Here is a 22,436-nt window from a genome sequence, read left to right as displayed (position 1 = left end):
GCCGCCACTGCGCGAAATCGTGTGAAGCACGTATTAAATTTTCAAGATACGTTTCAAGATAAATCTATTCTGCACCAAATTACTTTATTTTATGTTGATTTACGAAATGATTTTTTATCACCTTCGAGCTTTTTTCCATTCAGAAAACTTCTGTTTCACTTTTTACAACGAACATGATTATAACATATCGTGTGTGTCAACTCATTTGGCGTTACAGCAAAAATCATCTCACGTGCCAGGGGTTTCCGACCCTTGCTTACAGCTTACGTTGTTGTAAATTGTAGGAGATTATTAACCGTATAGCAAAGTATCTCTATTCTATGGACGGCTCAGTGCTCACATTGCTCAGTGGTGCTCACCTTAACCAACTCACGTGTACGATTTAAGTTGAACGAATATAGTCTATATGTGTTCATATTACTCGCCAACAATTGAAGCAGGCTTAAAGTGTATCTGGTAGATGTGAAGATGGGTAATGTATTGAATCATATCAATTTGTTTCAACTTTTCGATGTTTCGTATTCGATCCTCTATTTTGGCTGATTGCTACTGGCTGAAGCTATATCGTTACGTATTTTGTTAGTTGTTCTACGATGCGTGGGCGATGCAACGCCCTTATGCATGCAGGACCGAAACAGCACTTCGTCAGCCCCCCAAACGTTGGTCTTTGGCTCCCCAGACCGCCCCCCATCGATCTGTACGTTTTTACCGCTACATATCACCGGGATTTGTTGTAAACAGCTGGGACAGCCTACACGAGCGAAGCGCGAAAAGTTTCTATAGTTCATGATTGAATCGGTCAATATGATCGAGAATTGCATATATTGCTTTCTATTTTTTATCCTCTATCTGTTCACGTAATTAGATTTGCCGGTAGAGCTGAGTGAGGTATCTTGGAGAATGCAGGGCCCGTAAATAATAATTAAACATATTCGGGTGGACCCGTTGGTATAATGACTTCCTTAGATGATGTTATTTGGTGACCTCCTGTCTACTCTGTCAAAAGATATTGGAATCGCCCAAACGTACTTAACTAAAATACGCACACGATTTCAAATTGGTATTTTTGCACTGGCAAATAATTTTTCTCTGCGGGATGGCATTTCTCTTGTCGGGTTCAGATTGCTAGGACAGAAACATTCGGCGCCAGCCATTTATGCGCCTATGGACAATTAAACATATATCAAAGTTTTCGGTCAGCATCAGGGTAGTCCTTTTCGATCAAGGTTTTCTCGCTGCCGATGGTTCTGGCACACGTCTTGGAGTCGCATTTTACATGGCCTGAAACTTCACATGTGTTGGTGCGTCGTAGCGTGGTAATTGCCGACGCCGATATTCCCATTTCTATGTATCATGCGTATTTTTTCCTGAGGAAAGGGTACCCAATAGTCAAGATATTTGACACCATTAAATCGCGCGATTTTTTTTTGGAAAAGTTGCATAAATATAAAAAAATAACTCTATAATTTATGTTAATTCACGAAATAATTTTGGGCCCCCTTCGAGCTCGGTCCCCCCAATTGGGGGGTATGGGGTGCGGCAGTTACAGTCTTGTATGCATAATATACACTGTATATTTAACACTTTATTAGGTCCTTGATTAAAAATGAATGACGTCGCAATCTATGTTTTAAACAGCTAGCAAAGTGCAATGACTTCGAATCATGCCTCGTGACTTACTTGACTGGAGTCACGTCTGAAAATCGACCGTTTTGACTTGACTCGAGTCACCTTCGAAAATCGATTGCCTAGTCTGTGTGACCGCGAACTTTTTGAAAGATTACATGTGGATGCGACAACCCAGCAAAGAATGCCTTGAGCGGATGAAAATATATAATCTGAAGATTATTACGTTTAAAGAGGTGGGTTACCATATTTTCAGATCCGAAAAAGAGGACACTTTTTTCAAGTTATAATAAAATACATTCGAATAGTATATTAATATTGAAGTGAACCCGAATATTTTCGGCTGACACTCGTCAGGAGTTATCGTCAGCAACTAGTAGAGAATTAGAAATAATAACATTGTATATCAACAATCGTATCACAAAATGTGACTTCACCTGCATGAAATTTCGAATAATCGGGACGGGGAAAGCGCTTTAGCTCAATGTACTATTTTTAGATGGTACACAAATCTTTGGTGGGCACAGGCTTGCTTGGCGTATTTTGATAAACGTCGACTCCAAGGCACCCAATTGAAAGTATGAACGGCCTCATCCGACAACACATAATCTGTCGTCTGATCATTTTTCGCCCAAAAAAGAATTATCCAACAAATGTTTGCCGATGGCAGAATTTATGGCCTTTGTCTGTTCTGAATCAAGCTTCAGGGGATGAGTCAGGGGAGATAGATAGATAGATAGATAGATAGATAGATAGATAGATAGATAGATAGATAGATAGATAGATAGATAGATAGATAGAGAGAGAGAGAGAGAGAGAGAGAGAGAGAGAGAGAGAGAGAGACGGCAATAATGGTGGTACACAAAATATGCATGCACAGCATTCGGTATCAGATAGGAATGATCGATACGACCTTGAAGGTCAACTAGTCTGGTCACACCCGCATCAAACAGGTACACTGTCTCTATACAGTCTGGCTGTAAAAATGTTAGCTAAAAAAGGAAAACAAGAAAGAAAAAATTAAACGATGGTGGCAAATGATCAAATGATTAATGAAACGATGTCTGGGCAAGGTAGGGCAACAGTGTTAATATGACGACAAGAGGTAATTAAATAAGTATTTCACCGAACCTTTTACCGAGCGTGTTCTAAAAACACGTTGGTCTTCACTGTATCGTAAAACTTACTGACCGCAGAAATCAATAGTTTTTCAAAGCGGGTGAAAATAGGACCAATCCATGGTAGAAGGATATAAATATCTTTGATTGTACGTTCGGTAGGCTCTGTCGAATGTTTGCGATGAGTTCGATTGTGTATTGAAATTCTGTACCTCCAAGAAGTTCTTCAAATAATAGACATAAAACGGGGAATTTATACAGATAATTTGTATCGCAGGTAAGTTTAACCTTTACTAGTCAACATTCGCGGCAGTTCCCGCCCCTTGCCAAGAACAGATAACTCTCACTCATCGGGACTCATACCAGCGTGCCCGGGCTCGCGTATCTGGGCGTCGCCCCACTGCGCGCCGAAGCACCAATGTCCGCGTCGACACTTGGGAAAATTAACTAGATTCCCGTTAAACCTCCGCGTTATCAAAGACGAGCAACGCGTTCGTATGTTCCTTAGGGTAGACTGACCCACGTTCAACTGCTGTTCATATGAAACCATTCTCTACTTCGACTTTCAAATCTCTCATTTGAATATTTGCCACTTCGACCGCGGGCGACTCATTTGGTGTTAGTCAACGCGGGATGCTCCCTGCAAACGCGGTCCACATCGAGCTGGGAAAGAGAAGTGGGGATCGATGTCGATATACAGCCCATGAGCACCCCAAGTACTGAATTATGCCTGTTTGTGATGGCACCGATCACTGGCAGACAGTGACTCAGCGCGTGGGGTAGGGTTTCGGTATGCTGACCACACTTGCAGCAGACCACACTCCGCACGCTTTCTAAACCAATGCCAGTTTGACCGGTGCGGCAATAAAATATCAGCGAGCTTTAAGCATCCAGCTGCGTTCGACTGGCGTCAACACGCTGGAAAATCGGAGGATGCGGTTGGAGCACCGGTACCAGGAGTGCCAATACACTGTTCTTCCCTGTTCGAGTAGCTCCATTTACCGTGTCTTCCAACGTAGATTCACCTTGAGGTGAAGAAATTTGGTAGGGCGGCCCAATTCTGGACAGCAGTAGGCACCCTGTGCTAACTGATAGAGCCCGTCTTCGGTCACGAACCAGCACGCACCGAGACACCTAGCGACGGGTCGGACCTCGGTCCACAGCCTGTAAGCATCTTCGTGCGCCCTAGAGTCGCGCCCAGTTAGACTCACGCAGTTTAAAAACTCAACTGTCAGGATCTCTGACGCCTCTGGGACCCTGCAAGTCTCTCTCACGACCAACGCCAAACTTCCACGCGCAACCGCTTGCAGAGAGCGTTCAGTGGAATTAACCGTCTTGGCGACCTGGGACAGTCTCAAAACGTCTGCCTCGAGGCTCGCAGCAGAGATTCGGGATGCCCAGACCGCCAACCTTCAGCCTAACATGAAAAAAGGGCTGACACGCTCTGTTCGAGTGAGAGAATTCCGCCTTTACCAGCAGCTTTTGAAAAGTGGTTAGGCGCGACAAGAAAAGCCTGTCGCAATAGGACTCTAAAGTTTTGATGGCCTTCCCATCTTTCTCGGTGGTCTGGTACCCCATGTTCTAACCCTCCAGAAAGCGTCACGGTCGAGGACTTGGACAACGCCTACGATGATCAGATGGCCAGGAGGAGCCTAGATTTTTCGAAAGTATGGTAAGTAAGAGTGACATACCTATAATATGTAGGGTTGCATTTAAAACAAAAATCAATTTAAAACAAACAAGTTTAAAACAAGGCCCTTATTTAAAACCTGTTTTTTTTTAAAAGCTCCTTTGACGAGATATCTGTACTATTATAGTTGAACCGACTATTTTGTGGGTTCCAACCATCCCATATCGATATACGTGGACTATATCGGTTGGTAATTGTACAGGCTCATACAACATTTTTTTGGAAAGTATTTACACAATTATAGCATAATTTTACAGCTAAAAAAAACACAATTTTGTTTTTTTAGAAAGGCCTTTCTATAAAACACTGATTAAAATATGTTTTAAACAAAGTGTTTTAAAACACTGTTTGTTTTAAATGCAACCTACCTATATGCAACATTTTGGATCTCCTTTAATGGCATTTGTTTAAAACGCTGTTTAGAACAAATTGTGTTTTAAACATATCTTGTTGCACATGGAACACAAGCTAGATGCAACAATGGAGTTTTTACTGATTGGTCTTCGAATTTCGATACTCACAGATTCAATGATAACAACAACATCGGGGATTTCCAAGGATCAAGTGAGTTATGTAATTTTCGGTCACCGCTGCCCGCGGGCCAATTACATTACGATGTTCATCCTATATATTGATGCATATGTATCCGAAAACGCTTTAATAATAATCTGACGCCGAGATACCGCAAAATGCTCGCAGTACCGATTGCAGCTCTATACCTAGCAATCCTTCCGGAATTAGTTATCTCCCAAGGGTTTTCTTCACTTTTCAGCGGTAAGTGAAGTATAGCGAAAGCCAGTGTTGTATAGGGGACATTACGATTGAGAATCACCATTATATTTACCACCATAACCAATGATACAAATGCCCCTTCTCAGCGATTGTGTCACGGCGAGTGGTAAACGGAAACGAGGTAAAGAGCGCTGAAAAGTGGCCTTGGCAAGTATTTTTCGAGACCGACAACGGAAAAGATCAATGCGGAGGCTCTTTAATAGCAAATCAATGGATCTTATCCGCCGCTCATTGCTTCGATAGGCGAGTGCATTCGCACGTAATAAACTTGCCTCGGTAACCGAAAACGAATGATATACTTTCAGTGGAAAAGTGATTACGAAAATAGTAATGGGGTCAATCCGAAAGGACGGAAACACTGACGGAACAGTCTTTGGAACGGCGGAAAAGGTGCTGTGTCACAAAAGTGGGTACGCGACTTTCGAATTTCTATATCCGCGGCTTCGTTTTCACAGAAACAGACGTGTGTGGTGTTGCCTAACATTAGAACCACGGAACGCGTTCATAGTATGCAAGACTGATGTTACTGATTTACTCACTGCTAAATCTGTCTTGTATATCAGTGGTTGGCAACTGCCGGCGCTGGACTATATCGTATAAAAACATGACTAGGATGCGCCTTGTTGTGGGCAATACAAAACGGCGTCGTTAGCTTTGAATTTAGCGTATGTGTTCTAATAAAATGAAATGGCCATTATGCGTTCTGCAACCTCCATCCTCCAAAGCGGCGTTGTATATCAAGAGCAACGAGAAAGCGAAAATATAACGCGCGAATACATAATAATATATAGGTAAGAGTTTAATGTGACCTTGTATCATAGCAATGAGGCGTGTAGGCTTCGTGATACAGCGAAAGGTGATCAAAGTATAGATATTGTTGGTAATCAAGAAGTAACGTCATAACCTTCTTCTCAAGTGAACGTTGAAGTAGCGAATATCAAATAACTAAAATGTAAGTGTTTTGCGATTTCCAAGCCAGTAATATGTATTGAAATATAGGAGTATTTTTCCAGAAAAATGGAAATCTGTTAAGTAGAAGTAGAAGTAGTGTGTAATCATTACCACTTGAGTAAGCGGTATAATAAGCACAAACCTGAGTACTCATTATTCTTTTTCACGTCAGGACGTTATTCTGGATCTCAGCACATCCTCTTCTTATCTGCACACGTTGTTTAGATTACAACACTGCCACGCTGGACGCTGATATTTGTCTTGTAAAACTGGACCGGCCGGTGGTGCCCACTCCAAATTTGAGACCGATCGCGTTGCCAACGAGACAGACGCACTTGGCTCCTGGGACCACATGCTACGTCGCAGGATGGGGATTTGACGAAAGTATATAATCGTTTCAGAATATGTCACCTTGCGAAGTTCCAATCGAAGGCAAAGCTAACGCCGATTTAATTTGACTTTAGCAATAAAATGAACAATAGCGTACTTATTGGGACAATACCAGAAACCCGGATTATGCTACACTGCCAAAATGCTCTGATCAGATCAGATCAATCTTTGGTCAATTCTAAAATATTCTACCGGGGCCCATACGCATTCATTCATTGGATCTTTGCTGCCGACTTTCAAGCTTGGCTCACTGTACTTTCTGTTTCTTAAGTCACTGCAATCACAGTGAGGTCATCGATGAGGAGCCCAGATAAACCTCCGACACATAGATACATGGTATAGAGCCGTGAATCGAACCAACAACCATTGGCACACTGCGCCACTCGCTTCCCCCTGTTCCAGAAGTGAAAACGCTCATAGCATCCATATGCCACGAGAAATGGATTGACGACTTCATTTTGTCATGTCACAAAATACACACATCACGGAAATTCCTGCGCAGCTGAATTTTTCACGAAGGCACTCCTCTATTGTATTGAGGTTGAAATCGGGACATTGTCGATTGAATTCTCATCTTGATCGTATGAAGTGCCACGAATATGGCCTGTGGTGCCACACGTGCATGGTAACAGAGACGGTCGAACACTTCCTGCTAGTGTGCCCAGTATATATCATTCCCAGAGATAATATTTGGAGAGTGAGATAAACCAAGGGTTCTCAACCTGGGGGGCGCCCCCCCCCTGGGGGGGCGTGGGAGGCTCTCAGGGGGGCGCGAGAAATTGACAAAGTCTGTATAAATTGTGACTAAACATGTGTTTCACAACCATTCTGAAAAGACGATTGTTGAAGATTAAACTTATTTCGTATTCTGGAAAGCTTGCCAAACTCGAACTCCAGCAGCCGCGCTCAACGGAGTAAAGGCCGACTTCAACTTCATTTGAGAAAATTTTTGATATTCTTTGAAGATTTAGAGCAATTCCTACTTGCAAGTCATTCATTCATTACTTTATAGCTTTGGCAGTAGCCTAAATCTCGGTGCGCTAGGTAGCTATTGTTAATAGCTGGCTTGCACTGCCTAAGACAGACTTAGATGCAATATAGGTTGCCCGGTTGCGTCCTCAATTAGGCTATAAATCAACACAGTTTAATTCATTTCCAAAACTGATCAAATTTAGCATGGCAAGACAGAACGACGCCGTGCTCTCTGTATTGTCACTACCAGCAACAGAATTAGTCTCAGTGCAACCTACCTTGAAATTAATTAACGTCCTGTTCAATGTTTTTTTGTTATTTTCAAACAAGTTTCGGGAAATTTGTCAGCAATGTAAAAGACTCGACAACTGGAATGCGGATTCAAAATTGGCGTATATATACCTTATGTATACAATTAGATCAGGGGTGGGCAACTTGCGGCCGTAGAAGGGAATTTGTGCGGCCGTCGACGCCTATAATTCAATTAGTATGTGTTGGCGGTCGTATTACATGCAAATTGCAATTACGAATTCACTCACGAATTTTCTAAAGATTTTATTTAATCTTGAAATTTTCTTCGCGCTTCGCGCAATTCAACAAGACTTCATTTGTCAATCTTAATGCAGTAGCGTCCTTCTTAATCTGAGCCGGAATGGGAATCGTCAAGAACTAACAAATCATTCGCGGATCTGAAAAATGTTCGCGCTCCGCGCGGCAATATGCACTCCCAGCAACTATTCATAACATTGCCACTCGCGATTTCGGTGCGTAAAATAGGCCGTTGTGAAAAGTAGAGTAGTCCGGAGTTCACCGGGAATGGATATGGACAGTTTTATATAGGTATTTTGCGTCCAGATCGTTCATTGCGGCTATGCCCTGGAATACGGCCTTAGGCTACATAAGTAATCGAAATGCGGCTATGATTAGCAAAAAGGTTGCCCACCTCTGTATTAGATGAGGCGCTCTTTTTGACATGACGATAAATGCAAAGGGGGTCAGGGGCGCGAATTTTTTGACCATCGCCAAGGGGGGCGCGTGTCAAAAAAGGTTGAGAACCGCTGGACTAGACGGAACCATGTCGACATGACAGTACGGCAGTGTTGAGATGACTCGAGTCACCTTTTTTGTATGACTTGACTTGACTCGAGTCACTTTGCAAAAATGACTTGACTTGACTCAACGCTTCAGAAATGCGGATTGACTCGTGACTCGGAGCAAAATGCACGAGTCAATTTCAAGTCATCAAGTAAACAGTTTCGATAAAAATCGCTGTATATTTTACAAATGTTCGGATTGTTCTCGATACGCTGGTGTGACTTGTGAGAGCGATAAATCTCATTCATTCAATGATTTTGCGTTTTACTGAACCCTCGTATGAGCGAAATCGAATTCGAATATAGTTTTCAAGTTTATATGACTCGTCAAGCATTGAAGCAGGCTCAAATTGTATCCCGTGCTGGATATGTAGTTGGGTGATGTATCATATCAATTCGTTTCCCCTATCTGAGGTTTCGTATTCTATGCTGTATTTTGTAGGATAATTAAAGACTGAGGGTACACAAAGGTCATGTAGTTAAGCAGTACTACGCATTCGTGAGCTATATACAACGGCTTTTTGCATGTATATTTAGTTCTATATTCATCCCTCGATTTAAAATAAATGGTGACTCAATCTGAATTTCAAACAGCTAGCAAAAGACAATGACTTAATCATGTCTCGTGCTTCGAAAAGATAACTTGACTTGAATTGTGACTTGTGACTTGACTCGACTTGACTCGAGTCACTTTCAAAAATCGATTGACTTGACTTGACTCGAGTCAAAATGTGCAATGACTCGAGATGACTTGTGACTCAAAGGTAGTGACTTGATCCCACGCAACACTGCAGTACGGGGCCCTGTTATCCAGTCCATATACAATTCAGCCTCTTATTGAAATCGTATTAGTCATTCGATCAATCTAATTTTTGCGGATATATTATTTTCGAACTGGTCTGGTGCACAAGACCATAATAGTCAAGCACCATTAACCCCACATACAACTATTTTTTTGCGGGGGGGGGGGGGGGGGGGGGGTCCGGAGGGGCCACAGCCTACATCCCCTCTGGTTTGATGAGTAAGTTGGTTATTAGAACCAAAGTACCCTCTAACCTCAGGCCCTTTTTCATGCCTTCGGAGTTATTGGATCGCACACAGCGTTTAGTCATTCATTTTCGTGCAGGGGAACCGAAGTACTCGGAGAAAACCCCTGCCTAGAAAGTAAAGTTGTGCTCAAGCACTTCGGACCTGGTTTTCCACGCCAGGTCGTGCTGTAGTGCCTGAGTCTAGTGGGCATGCTCTCACGGTCCCACAGTATTACAAGGCGAGACTTGCAGGTAGCCGGACTGGGGGACGCCTGTGGTCGAGATCCCCAGCTGCTTGGCTACATCCTCTTGTTTCGAGCTGGCAGGACTTTCGGCCTGCCACATTTGAAACTCTTCCCCGGATAAATTACACCGTCGGAGAGTGCTCGTTCGGGAATATGAAGGCCGAGGCCATACTCTTCCCAGTGCAAACAGTGATTGAAGTAGGCTACTTGACAGTAAAAGAGCAGCCGAAGCCCACCTTCAATTCCAACCAACCAATTCCAACATACAACTACAACAACCACAGCAACAACAACAACTGTCGCAATTCGGCTACTGATCTGGTCTAATAACCTGCAAATATGATGGCTAAGACGGGAATAGCATCACAAATCATATAATCATATGTATGAGCTGAGTGCGTGTCTTGCCCTCAAGGGAATCCCTGAGACCGACTTAGGAAAGCCCTAGTATTCAGTGGCACAGCGGCTGAGAGCCATTGGTTTATTATTTAGACTTCATTATCTAACAAGGCGAACCCTCATGCTAATCTGCAAGGCTCTGACGAAGCACACATTTTTGCCTACAGTTACTAAAACAAAGATCTACCACATTGAACATCGAATACGCTACGATGTAAACTACTATGTGCAGCTGTGCACTATGCTACTGTGCGCATACCGTCCGCAACAGTGTTAAAGAACCAAACCATAAATACGTGATTTTCACACAAAACAAAAAGCCGCATCGCTCTATCAACTACGCCGGATCTCGATTTTGGATCATTATCCCGCCGGCTATCCGACAGTTGTCGAGCATGTCCACATTCAAGTCGAAATAAAAGCAATTTCAGCTGAATAAATACTAGTCAGCCGTTAAGATTACGGGACCACGATCTGCCATATCGATATCGCCTTTCGACACATATCACATTCATTTTCGTATCTTCTTTTTATCTTATACTTTCTTAAATCTAGTGAGAATGCCTCTTATTTATATGCTCTAGGCCAGGGGTTTCCAACCTAGGGGTCACGACCCCAATGGGGTCGTTTGCCCATTCTATGGGGTCGCGGATACGAAAATTAAACACTAATGATCATAAAAGAATGCTGATTAAGGCGGACGCTATCGCCGACTTATTTCTGATATTTTATTCGTTTTGCAAAATAGAAGAAAATACGACATCTGAGGAATGCGAACCCGGCAAACGGGGCATCAGATCATTCGAAGTGTCATTATAAATCGCTATCTATAATATAACGTATGTATACTAAGGCTTAGGGTTGCATATAAACAAACGGGGTTTTAAAACACTTTAGAAAAAAAAATGTTTTAAACAGCGTTTTAAACAAATGCCTTTTTGAAAAAAACTAATTTTTTTCCCACGTTTGCTTAATTATGCCATAATTGTGTAAATACGTCTGAAAAACCAAGTAGTATGAGCCTATAGACGATTTGCACCCAAAATAGTCGACTTATACGATGTGGGGTGGCTGGAACCCTCGAAATCATCGTCGGTTCAACAGATTTTGCACGTAAATATAAATCATCGGTACGGAATGGGTGTAACGATGTAGTCCTGGTTGAAGATATTTTTAATCTGTTTATGACAGTGATCGGAAGCCCTTTCCGTCGTAGGATTCATATTTACCCTATATTTTCATTTGTCAACGTCAATTCACTGTGACGTCACAATTAAATAGTCGTGACGCCGTGGCTAAAAAAAAACAAAAAAACCATAAAAAACATGTTTTAATCAAGGCCCTTTTTTAAACATGTTTGTTTTAAATTGTTTTTTGTTTTAAATGCAACCCTTCAAAGGCTGGTGTCTGGCCATTACTATAAAGATTAAAATGTCGGGAGCATAGAAATCAATAGGACGGCGACCGACAGGGCTAGATGTTAATAAAAATATACATTCACACACGCTCGGCACGGCCGAATAACTTATATATCGTAATCTGCATTTCGCTTGACACAGAATTTCACGTGTAGCCGTTTGGCTACTTCGATCAGATATATATAGAAAAAGTGCCAAAAAAAAAACAAGATATACGTTGCTATTATAGTCTTAATTGGCGGAGGTTGACGAGTCCATATGCTATTCCTGCGCACATTGTCGCCAACTTACCGTGAGTTGGTTCGGTTGAGGGTGACAATCATTTTCTAGTAACCAAATTGAGAGGTGGGGCGCGACCATAAAACGCTTGGAACCCCTGCTCTATAGGCCAAGATGGGCATCATAGGCTACTCGGCTTTTGTAGTTAAAATCGAGACTGTAGCATCTGACCAGTACTTTCGTACAGTCAAAACTGCTTCGTGCCAGCAATGCTCACTGCCGCTTACACGCCGATAATGCATACATTTTCATCAAGAATTGAAGCTTCCGGACATCCTTCAAGAAGCAATGGTCAAAATAATAGACCGGAATGTGTGCATTTCTTGGTACGACCCACTAAGACTAAGACCGACCGTCGACCGACCGACCCCACTGACGACCGTTGTTAAAAACACTATTTGTGCCGGGTATGTAAATTGCACAATGCACATATTAGATTTAGGCTGTAAGAGAGAGAGAGATATATATGGTATATGGTATTCTTTTTCGCCTGCACCATCGAGATCGAGACGGAGTTGCGATACGGCCCCATGATGTCATCTAGTCTGCGCCCCCGATTTTTTCTCCTCCATGCTATCCGTGATTGCTGAGCGCCTAGCAGGATAGCTGCGGATACCAATTTTCGAGTCTTTGGTATGACCCGGCCGGGGATCGAACCCACGACCTACCGCTCGAGAAGCCCGACGCATAACCATTACACTATCTCGCTCTGTAATAGGAATGCAATTCGACTTCAAATCCGTATTTTCCAGTCACGAGGAAGGCGGACGGGACTCATGCGGAGGAGATAGTGGCGGACCGTTAGTTTGTAAGGATGCCTCTGATAAGTGGATCTTAGCGGGGATTACCAGCTACGGTGCTAAAGCTTGCGGATCAGCAAAAGCTCCGGGAATTTATACAAGCGTATCAAAATACTTGGAATGGATTAAGGACAGTCTAATCCAGAGTAAGTGGAAGGATATTACTGACGGTTAGTCATCACTGCATTTTCGTACTACACTATAGGAATATAAGTTAGGTATACAGATGAAACATATCTTCATATTGAAATATACCCGAATGTTTTCGGTCGAAACTCGTCAGGGGCATTCGTAAACAACTAGTAGATAATCGAAAAGAACATTGCATATCAGCAATCGCATCATCTTATACGAAGTCATTGGCATGAAAACTTGAATAATCGAGCTGAACAAATGATATCGAGGTTGACTCAGACTGACCACTGACTTCTGTATTTCAAAAGAATTAACATAACGCTACGCGTTTAATGGAAGTAATTGCAAAACGTTATCAACGATGTTATCAAATCAATGGAATAAAGTTATTGCATAAATAAAACGGAATGTCTCTGTCATGACGAGTATACGCAATTATTGTCTCATTACTTTCCATCCAAGAGGAGAAATGTTACAATCCCATCTGCTGAGAGTTGACCTCGTGAACAGTCAGTGTTTCGATTGCAAAACACTAACTGTTCTAGCAGTATATAGTTCTAAAACACCACGCCATTTTCTGAACATCCAAGACACATGCCATGGGGCAGAAAAAGATATTGCATCATTGACGGTGGCGTGTTTTGAATAGGCCTACTTGGTTGCGGTACTTTCCCCATTTTCCACGACGTTTGGAAAATCAACTGCAAGACGGGGACAAAATATAAATATACGAGTTGCCCATCGCACGCATCGGCCCCTACCACCAATTTTGTGAAACTGATGCTGTGAATATACGCAAACGATATAATAATTTGTACTTACGGCTGTGCTCGTGGTCGGACACGTAGTCAAGATACATTTTGCTACAGGAAACGTGAATACAGAGAAAGACATTTGAACTGCTTCAGTCTATTTTATAATTGGTCGTGTATTGATTGGTGCATGCTAGTATATCATATATTTGAGGGTTACCGTATTTTAGAATCATGAAAGGAGGACACTTTTACCAAATAAGAAAAGTTAAAATTTCGTGGGTTGACTAAAAAAAAGGTCGTCGCTTTCGCTCGAACCACGAATTTCCTACATAAGGTCATTTATGCCCGTTTTCACTCGAATCTCTCCATTATCTTAGCCGTAAAGGAGGACGAATTGCCGAAAAGGAAGACATTTGGGCGTCCTCGGAGGACATTTTCAAAAACCTCAAAAAGGAGGCCAAATCCTCCTAAAAGACGTATGGTAACCCTAATATATTTAGATATACCACCGAAAGTCTACAACTATAATCTATAACTATGATACTTTGTCACATATTCCAACTATACTACCAAAGTAGATACAATAAGTAATAACTACGGCAAGTTTTTGTTGCAGTTAAATCCGTGAAAAGTTGCATTTATTTTTTCACAAAAGTTGCACTAAAAGACCACCTTTTTCTCGGTTGACTAAAAAAAAGGTCAACTTTCCGGCTCAGCTCCCGAAATACCCGTAAGAGCGTTACTTCAGTGCTAAATTAGACAAAAGTTGTAAAAAGTTGCACTACAAGATTCTTTCCAACAGCTTCAAACAGCATTCTACATATCTTCCAAGTATTTAGGAAGCTGCCGGAAGCTCTAAAAAAAAGTTGCAAAAACTTGCCCCAGTAATAACTTTAACAATACAAAATTGGAATACTTTCACTCAACTGACATATCTCCCGATACTTTCTCTGATGGGATGCTCCTTCAGCTCTTGATTGTGAATTGACCTTTTGTTGTTCGCCCCTGTCGAATTATAACTACTCGCGAATAAATTTTGCTGTCTACCTCACAAGTGCGACGGTAAGCAGTGAAAAACTATAGGCTTTAGTTTTGTGTGAAATATGATGTAGGCCTACAGAGTGGTATAGCGAGAGATGTCTAGCCAATTCGTTATATAAATTGTTGATTCATTTCTTGTGCGTCTAAAAAAACCTAATTTCTATATGTTTCCCACCCAGTTAACGCTAATAAGGAGTACATCGGGTTCGTCATGGATGACACGGCGTCTATGAGAAACGAGATAGCGGGAGTCAGCGCTTGGATTGCAGAATGCACGAGCTCTCTTGGGAGGTGTGGCGACATCCCGAATAGCGCGCGGGAGTGGCTTTCCATCTCCTTCCACGATCCAAGTGAGCATACGGTTTCTACAACTGCAAACAATCTACAGATTCGGCGTTCACAAGGCTCTGCATCACCGTCGAGGGACGGTTGATTATGTCAACTCTCAATATTTCACGGCAATGCAGATAAGCGAGCGAACATGGGACAGTCCCTATACAAATTAATCTACAATCACATGGGCCATTCTTTTGCGATCGCAATCGATTGAAAATGATGTTTGGGTGAAAGGAAATTCATCTATTTACAAATACAATTCGCTATGCATGTCGAATGATGAATAGGTTTACGCAGTTCCACCTTTGCTTTCGCTGGTAAGCTGTGATATCTATTCAGATATTGGAGCTCTCACGGGACCCACTGGTAATACGAATCTGATAACGCAAGCAATCAAAGGGTATTTACCGGTCAGCGGTGGCGGCGATTGCCCGGAGCAGGCGATGAAAGGGTTGAAAGTAAGTTGGGGTTACTGTGTGGTTGCTATTTGCTACAGCCAGAACCGTAACTGCTGCGCCTCAAAATTATGAAGTATTTCTTTGGAAGGTGATGCAACATTTTTAAGAAGGTTTCTCGCTGTACGCGATCTCAGTTTTGCCAAATATCTTGATTACTGGGTACTCGTCCCCCAACAAAAATACGCATGATTTATATAAATGGACACTTAGGCGTAGGCCATTACCGCGCTACGACGCACCAAGACATATGAAGTTATAGGCCATGCAACATGCGACTCCGAGAAGTGTGCCAGAACGATCAGCAGCGAGAAGACCGTGGCCGAAAAGGACTACCCTTGTGCTGACCGAAAACTTCGATACATATAATGTTTAATTGTCCATAGGCGCCAATGGCTGGCGCCGAATGTTCCTGTCCTGGCGATCTGAACCCATAAAGGCCATCCCGCAGGGAAAAATTATTAGCCAGTAAAGAAATACCAATTTGAAATCGTGTGCATCTTTGTAGTAGGCCTATGTTTGGGCGATTTCAATATCTTTTGACATAGCATATAGGAGGTCACGGAATAGCATATCATGTAACGAAGTTATTATACCAACGGGTCCGCCTGAAGATGTTTAATAATTATTCAGTGGTCCTACCTTTTCCAACACACCTCACTCAGTTCTATTACCGGTAAATCCGATTACGTCAACAAGTAGAGGATAAAAAGTTGATAGCAATATATATTCGCGCGTTTAGGCTAAATCAGCTAACTCACTGAGCAGTACATCCAATGTAGCTGTTAAGTAGCTACAAATTGCGTATGGACAGGGGGATATGGGGGTTACCCCAGAAGTTCGGTTTATCATCATATGGGGGGCCCATAACCAACGATTTTTTTGGGGGGCTGACGAAGTGCTGTTACGGTCATGGCTACAGCTTTATGTGTAAAGGGTTTAATAAATACATAGTGCAGTGTGCAATGTATACCATACGGTCTACAGTTCACTGCAGAAAACTACTACGTAACTATGTTGAATCGCCGTAACGACCCGATATAAATTCAGAAATTAGCTGAAAGTATCCCCACAACCAATGACGGGTGCAAGATATTTTTTTTCACGGACGCGACGCCAAAACATCCGGATCAGCTTGAGGCTGTATTCAAAATTCTAAAGGATAGAGGTGATGAAAGCATCGAAAACAATGTATAGTTATTCCAGTAAAATATAATAGGAATTGATATTTTGGTGCAGATTGTGACTACGAACCAATTTTGACGGGATGCTGTGGGCCATGCCCGTCTTACTGTACCTCTCCGGATCCGATCAACTGCATAAATGAGCTAGCTGCATCCTTCGGATCAGGTGGGCACATATCGGCCGAATAAATTTCTTTTGTGTTACTTTGTGATTTGATTACACAAGTTACAAATTAATTTTGGGTTGCTGATTTTAGTTTGCTGAATCCGAATCTGAGCTCAGAATTGTTCTAACACGTCATTTTTTTTCGCTATGAATTTTTCTCACTTGATAGAACAGAATGACTGAGTTATCGGTGAACTTTAATCCCGTGGTTCTCAATCTTCTTTCAATCAGGACCTCTTTTCGACTTTTGAAAATATATGTAGACGCAGCCATTTTTAGTTGGTAGCAGTTTTCATCATCGCTCTTGGTTTAAAGATTGTGTGTAGTTGCTCCATACTTAGCTTAGCTCCCACCGTTATTTTAATACATCTACCCTACAGATTTAATCGGTCTGGACATTTTGTGACACTGCTCTTTCGCAAAACGTAAAAGTCTGTAAACAATAAACAGCATATTGTACGTATATAATGTAGAAGAGAATCGTCCACTCAAGGCACAATGTGTCGCATACTTATAGCAGCTACTCGGAGGTGCGGTTATGACATACGAAATCGCAAGTTGGATCTTCTCGGCTAACGAAAATATATGCAGTTACCTTGGTCCAGGGGCTATTTCACGCAGTTCTAATGATGTATAATTTACTTCGGGTAGTCATGCGATCTTATCTCTAAACTACTTATCTACCTTTCAAAATTCAAATTGCAAGTAAAAGTAAATATTTTGTCCACACAACTGTTCAGGTAGAAGCAGAAGTAGTCTAAAAACATATCCACTTCAACTAGTACTGCAAGTGTAGGTAAAATTTACTTAAGTACCACAAGAAGTAGTAATAATTGACCTATATGTTATTTCCACAGCGTGATGTGATATAACAAAAATAACGCCTGATTCGGATTGAGCGTCCCCAAATTAGGTCATACTGACCCAAAGAATTCCTGGCGCAAAAATCATGTGGGCCATTGTTATCATTCAGCGTGGACAAATATATACCTTCAGCGTAGCAAATTATGCACTCACGTCCAATCCACAGTTTAGCAGACAGATAAGTATAAACCACGTAAACAAACATACGGAAACCATTGATACAGAACTCTTCCCTTTCGCCAACTTTTTCGGCGAAAGGGCCACATGAGATTAACGAATCATTTCGCGGGTCACTTGAATGTTGATGACCATTTTTCAGTCGTTGGAAAGAAGCGAACCGGATTAGGTAACTTTGAAAACAAGACTTATATTACTGTGCATCAAAATCGATAATAATTATGACCTGAAAAATCTATGCGCATTGCGCAAACATATCCTAGCCACGCGAAGCGCTAAATTTTTTCATATAATGTTACTTGCATGTATTGCAATGGCAGAAGTAATTGGTGGTTTTACATGTCAATATCGAAGATTTCGGCGAACATGTGTCTATCATTTTGTACAAAGGTTTCATCGCTGACGATGTTTCTGCGAGTGCAGACGCGAAGTCGGCAAGTCGCATGCTGGACGACACGTTCTCTCATAATTGCGATTATAGTTGGACTCAATTCTGTAAATTGGGCGTATTTATAATTTTCGATTTTCAGGAGGGGGCACTAATACTAGGGATGGTGTGAACCTCTAAAAGGTTCAGGTTCGTGTGAATGCGAACCTTTTCGAAAGGTTCTGTGTCAACGCGAACGTGAACCTCATGACGTCACGCGACGTCATATTGCTAATTCCAACCCTATATTTTAGTGAGATGATAGCCTATATTAATGAACAACCATACCTAGCGAAGACTCGGGCCACATAATGCAGCAAAGCTGAAGCACATATTGACGTTTTAAACATCGCCAAATGTATAAACTGGAGCAATCAAATGATGTATTAAACCCATAAAATCAATATCTTCCGTCGCTTTGACAACAATTTGGACGAGGACTTGCAAGGGAATATGAGCATACGTCTTAGGCCTGACCGAACAATGTATTCGGTATCTGAGTATTTCTACGTTGATATTGAGCAGAGTGTAAAACGGGTTTATGTACTTGCTACCGATATTACTCCTTTAACAAGTTATACAGGAGTAGCCAACAACCTAATCGCACGGATTTGGTTTTTATGACACAATAAACATATCAAATCAAGATTGACCCCGTACGCTTGCTAGATTTTTTACATCACACAACGATATCAATTTTATTGATTGTAGGGTATTTCGCTTTTGATGTTGTGTGATTGCGGGTCAAGCTCACAGCAGAGAGTCACTAAATATTCACAAACGGAAAGCTGGATATTTCGAGCAAACTTTTGTAACAAAGCAAGTAAAATCTTCGAGATTGTCAAAGTGCATGCTCGTTTAGTGTTGATTTTTTATGCTACCAGCGCCGTGCATAGAGTGTCCCGCAGTTGAAATACAATTAATTTCAACCAAAGATGTTATAGTGAAGCGAAAATTGTAATATCTGAAAAAGGTTCACAGTGCATAACTTACCAAGGTTCGTTTGTGAACGTGAATTTCTAAATTTCCGAGGTTCACATACAGAACGCGAACGTGAACCGTGAACGTGAACCGTGAACGTGAACCCTAACCAATACTGAAAGAAAGTAATAAAAATAAAATTGCCATGAATTATTCTATTTTATGGTCATATACGAAGATATACGAAAAGTGTGGCTGGCCCATGGCTACACCAATGCGTCGGAACTTATATTTTAGTCATCAATGTTCATCATTTCGTCGTCAGGTTAATCAAGTTTTTGGTTGGACTTGCAAGTTCAAAATGACAATAATAATTTCGAGAATTACCTCTCGGGTCACTCAAAACCTTCTCGCGGGTTGACCACCCCTAGCCTATATGCTAGGAACAGTGTTGGTTGCATGGGCATTGTACAGAACATGCATTTATGATATATGTATGATGTACGATATGATGTAGTATATATTCACGTCATATATCTTATTATTTTCCCAGATACCGCTGATTTTTTTCTTTTGTCATTTAAGTACCGGCCAGATTGAGAAAACAGAGTTACCGTAAAAAGGCAAATTTTCTGTAAGGTTGAATTTTTTAAATCATGGATCACCCACCAGTCAGGTGGACCGACCAGATATAAATACCGCGATGAAAATAAAAAATGCGCACCCCTGTTAGATTGCCGCGAAATCGATTTATACAGCTCAGCTAATTCTCGTCTGCATTATCCATGATGATGATCATCAAGTGCGATCGCTGACGATTCGTAGGTTTTTTTAGCGCCACGAAATGACTCTTTTATATAAAATGTCTGAAGCCTCATGGTCTAACTGAGGTCATACCATCTCAAACACTTGCATAACGCTACAATGCATAAAGCCCCACAACCCTGATCTTATAGCATTAAATGTATATCTGAAGTGGAAAATAACATTTGAGTTGCACGATATAAAGGTATGATACTAAAAAGTGGCCTGCATTAAACAATTTTTACTAAGAACCCGCCCTTCTCTCACTTCGCAGAGGACGCTATACCGGCGTTTTATCGTCTGGCGGCAAGAACGGGTTCCCCTGTACACATATTTGAAAACCCAAGAAGCTCGGCAAACATGCTCACGGCACTCAGAAGAGAAGTCTCCTTCGGTAAGTAGGCCTATATAAAGTTAACAGGTCGTGGGGTTGTTTGTCTATTCTGTGGGAGTCACGTGACTCGTGATATACATACACACGATCTGTGCATTTGCATATGCATATCATGAGTAGGCCTACTACATGATGTGCAATTGTGCATATGCCGCTGGACAAGAAAGGTGCAGATATAGCCTTGCAAGGCTTCTTAAGACGTGCGCCAGCCCGCCATGCTATCCCGGCATTGCCAGCAATGCTTAGCCCTAAGCGGCGAAGCCATGGTTACCAGTGTTACATATGTCTTTGGTCTGACCCGTCCGAGGACTGAATCCACGTCCTACTGATCAAGAAGCCGGACGCTCCACCATTACGCTGTCTTGTAGTGCTATGAGGTAACTGGGTTCGTACACACGGGATCGGCCTAGCCGAATAACTTATAAACATATCGTTATCTGTGTTCGCGTGACGCATGATTTCACTCGACCACTTCGATTGGGTGGACAGTGGACATATAGGAAGCGCTCAAAACGAACTACGTTGCTACAGTCTTGATAGACGCAGGTTAACGAGTCCATAATTGAAGAATTGCTATTACTGCTCACATAGTCGCCAGCTTCCCACATATACCGTGAGTAGATTTGGGCGAAGGTGCTGAGACTGCTGACCACTTTTTTAGTAATAAGCACGCCAAATTCAGAGGTGCGTCGGTGCGATTTCTCGGGAACTCCCGTACTGTCTGGGCCCGTCTTCGCTGAGCAGCTCAAAAGCTTCTTCTTTTGATTTCATTTCCATCTGAATCAATGTAGGGCGTATTCAACGTGCTATTTGCGCCTTATATATATATCCATCTCATACTGCAGGTACTTTCTCTACTGTACACCAAAAGGCTGGGAATTCGTCCGAGAATATTTTCACAATTTGCATGTTTTGTGACAGTTACGCCATTCAGAACATCCGGCAGTGAATATAATGCCAAATCTCAGCTTTCCATAAAAGGACTCTACAATACCCGAACTATGCGGAAGACGCATTAAGCCTACGTCTCACACCCCCTCGTTCCTAAGTTGAACAACCCGGTTTATATTACGTTTATTGAACGATTCGCTATAGTATATTGGCAACCCGTGTCATCCCATGCGGTTGGGCAGCATATATATTCGCGCCCTCATTAGATATTGGCTACATTGTTTTTTTGATTCAGGATTGGCCAGATGGGGACCTTGGTCAAGCTGCTCAGTTACATGCGGTAAGGGGATAGAGACAAGAGGCTGCTACTACCGAGGAAAAGTAGTCGAGACAAGCACATGTGGCGACGGCCCGTCCAAGAAAGATTGCTCCATGCCCGTATGTCCTGGTAAGAAGCTTTGCGTTAGATAGAAAATACAGCGGATCAGTCTTCACCTCTTTCTATCATCTCGGAAATATTCTTCACCTGGAGCTAGATTGCATGATTGCTAGATTGACCATGGTCACTTGCAATTGGCAGGGTTGTAATGACTCGAGTCGCGATTTTCTAAAGAGTCGTCTGGACTCGAGTAATTTTCTCAAAATACAGTAATGACTCGACTCGACTCGAGTCAGTCTGTGTATTGACTCGACTCGGACTTGAGTCATTGCGCATGACTCGAATGTCAGACGGTCGAGGCCGACATTTCATTGTAATTTCGAAGAATAGTCAAGCATCCACGCTGTTGGTATTTCGCCTATTGGTAGTGGTATTTGAAAATGCGACCAGAAACTATTAAAGGTTAGGAAAATGCGAACCATTCGATATCACCAAAGAGAGTTATATAAAGTGGTTTTAACAAGACTTTAACTCGAAACTGAGTAGTCAACGCAATGACTTGGACTCGGACTTGACTCGGTGGTGAACTAAAAATGACCTGACTTGACTCGATTCAAAACTATAGAAGTGAGATTGACTTGTGACTCGGAGCCTTGTGACTTGGTTACAACCCTAGCAATTTGCAAAGGTAACCTAAATGACGAA

At 42.1% G+C, this 22,436-nt stretch overlaps 1 protein-coding gene across 1 annotated transcript in view; it reads left to right on the top strand.

The window, feature by feature from the left end:
* The first annotated feature begins 5,091 nt into the window (after positions 1-5,091).
* The window catches only part of LOC145456164 (uncharacterized), a 194,613-nt gene continuing 177,268 nt past the window's right edge, over positions 5,092-22,436 (top strand). The window contains exons 1-12 of the mRNA XM_080334225.1: positions 5,092-5,208; positions 5,313-5,469; positions 5,532-5,632; positions 6,403-6,561; positions 12,259-12,409; positions 12,755-12,948; positions 14,913-15,083; positions 15,409-15,527; positions 16,575-16,692; positions 16,764-16,874; positions 20,342-20,461; positions 21,648-21,800. Coding sequence (XP_080190351.1) covers positions 5,124-5,208; positions 5,313-5,469; positions 5,532-5,632; positions 6,403-6,561; positions 12,259-12,409; positions 12,755-12,948; positions 14,913-15,083; positions 15,409-15,527; positions 16,575-16,692; positions 16,764-16,874; positions 20,342-20,461; positions 21,648-21,800 — 1,639 coding nt within the window. The 5' untranslated portion in view covers positions 5,092-5,123. The remainder of the gene's footprint in view (positions 5,209-5,312; positions 5,470-5,531; positions 5,633-6,402; positions 6,562-12,258; positions 12,410-12,754; positions 12,949-14,912; positions 15,084-15,408; positions 15,528-16,574; positions 16,693-16,763; positions 16,875-20,341; positions 20,462-21,647; positions 21,801-22,436) is intronic.

Source organism: Botryllus schlosseri, chromosome 14 (genome assembly GCF_051294905.1).
Source record: "Botryllus schlosseri isolate E-star chromosome 14, Bs_hap1, whole genome shotgun sequence".
Lineage (NCBI taxonomy): Eukaryota > Metazoa > Chordata > Ascidiacea > Stolidobranchia > Styelidae > Botryllus > Botryllus schlosseri.
Note: the sequence above shows the minus strand (reverse complement) of the source record. Positions and strands in the feature narration are given on the sequence as shown.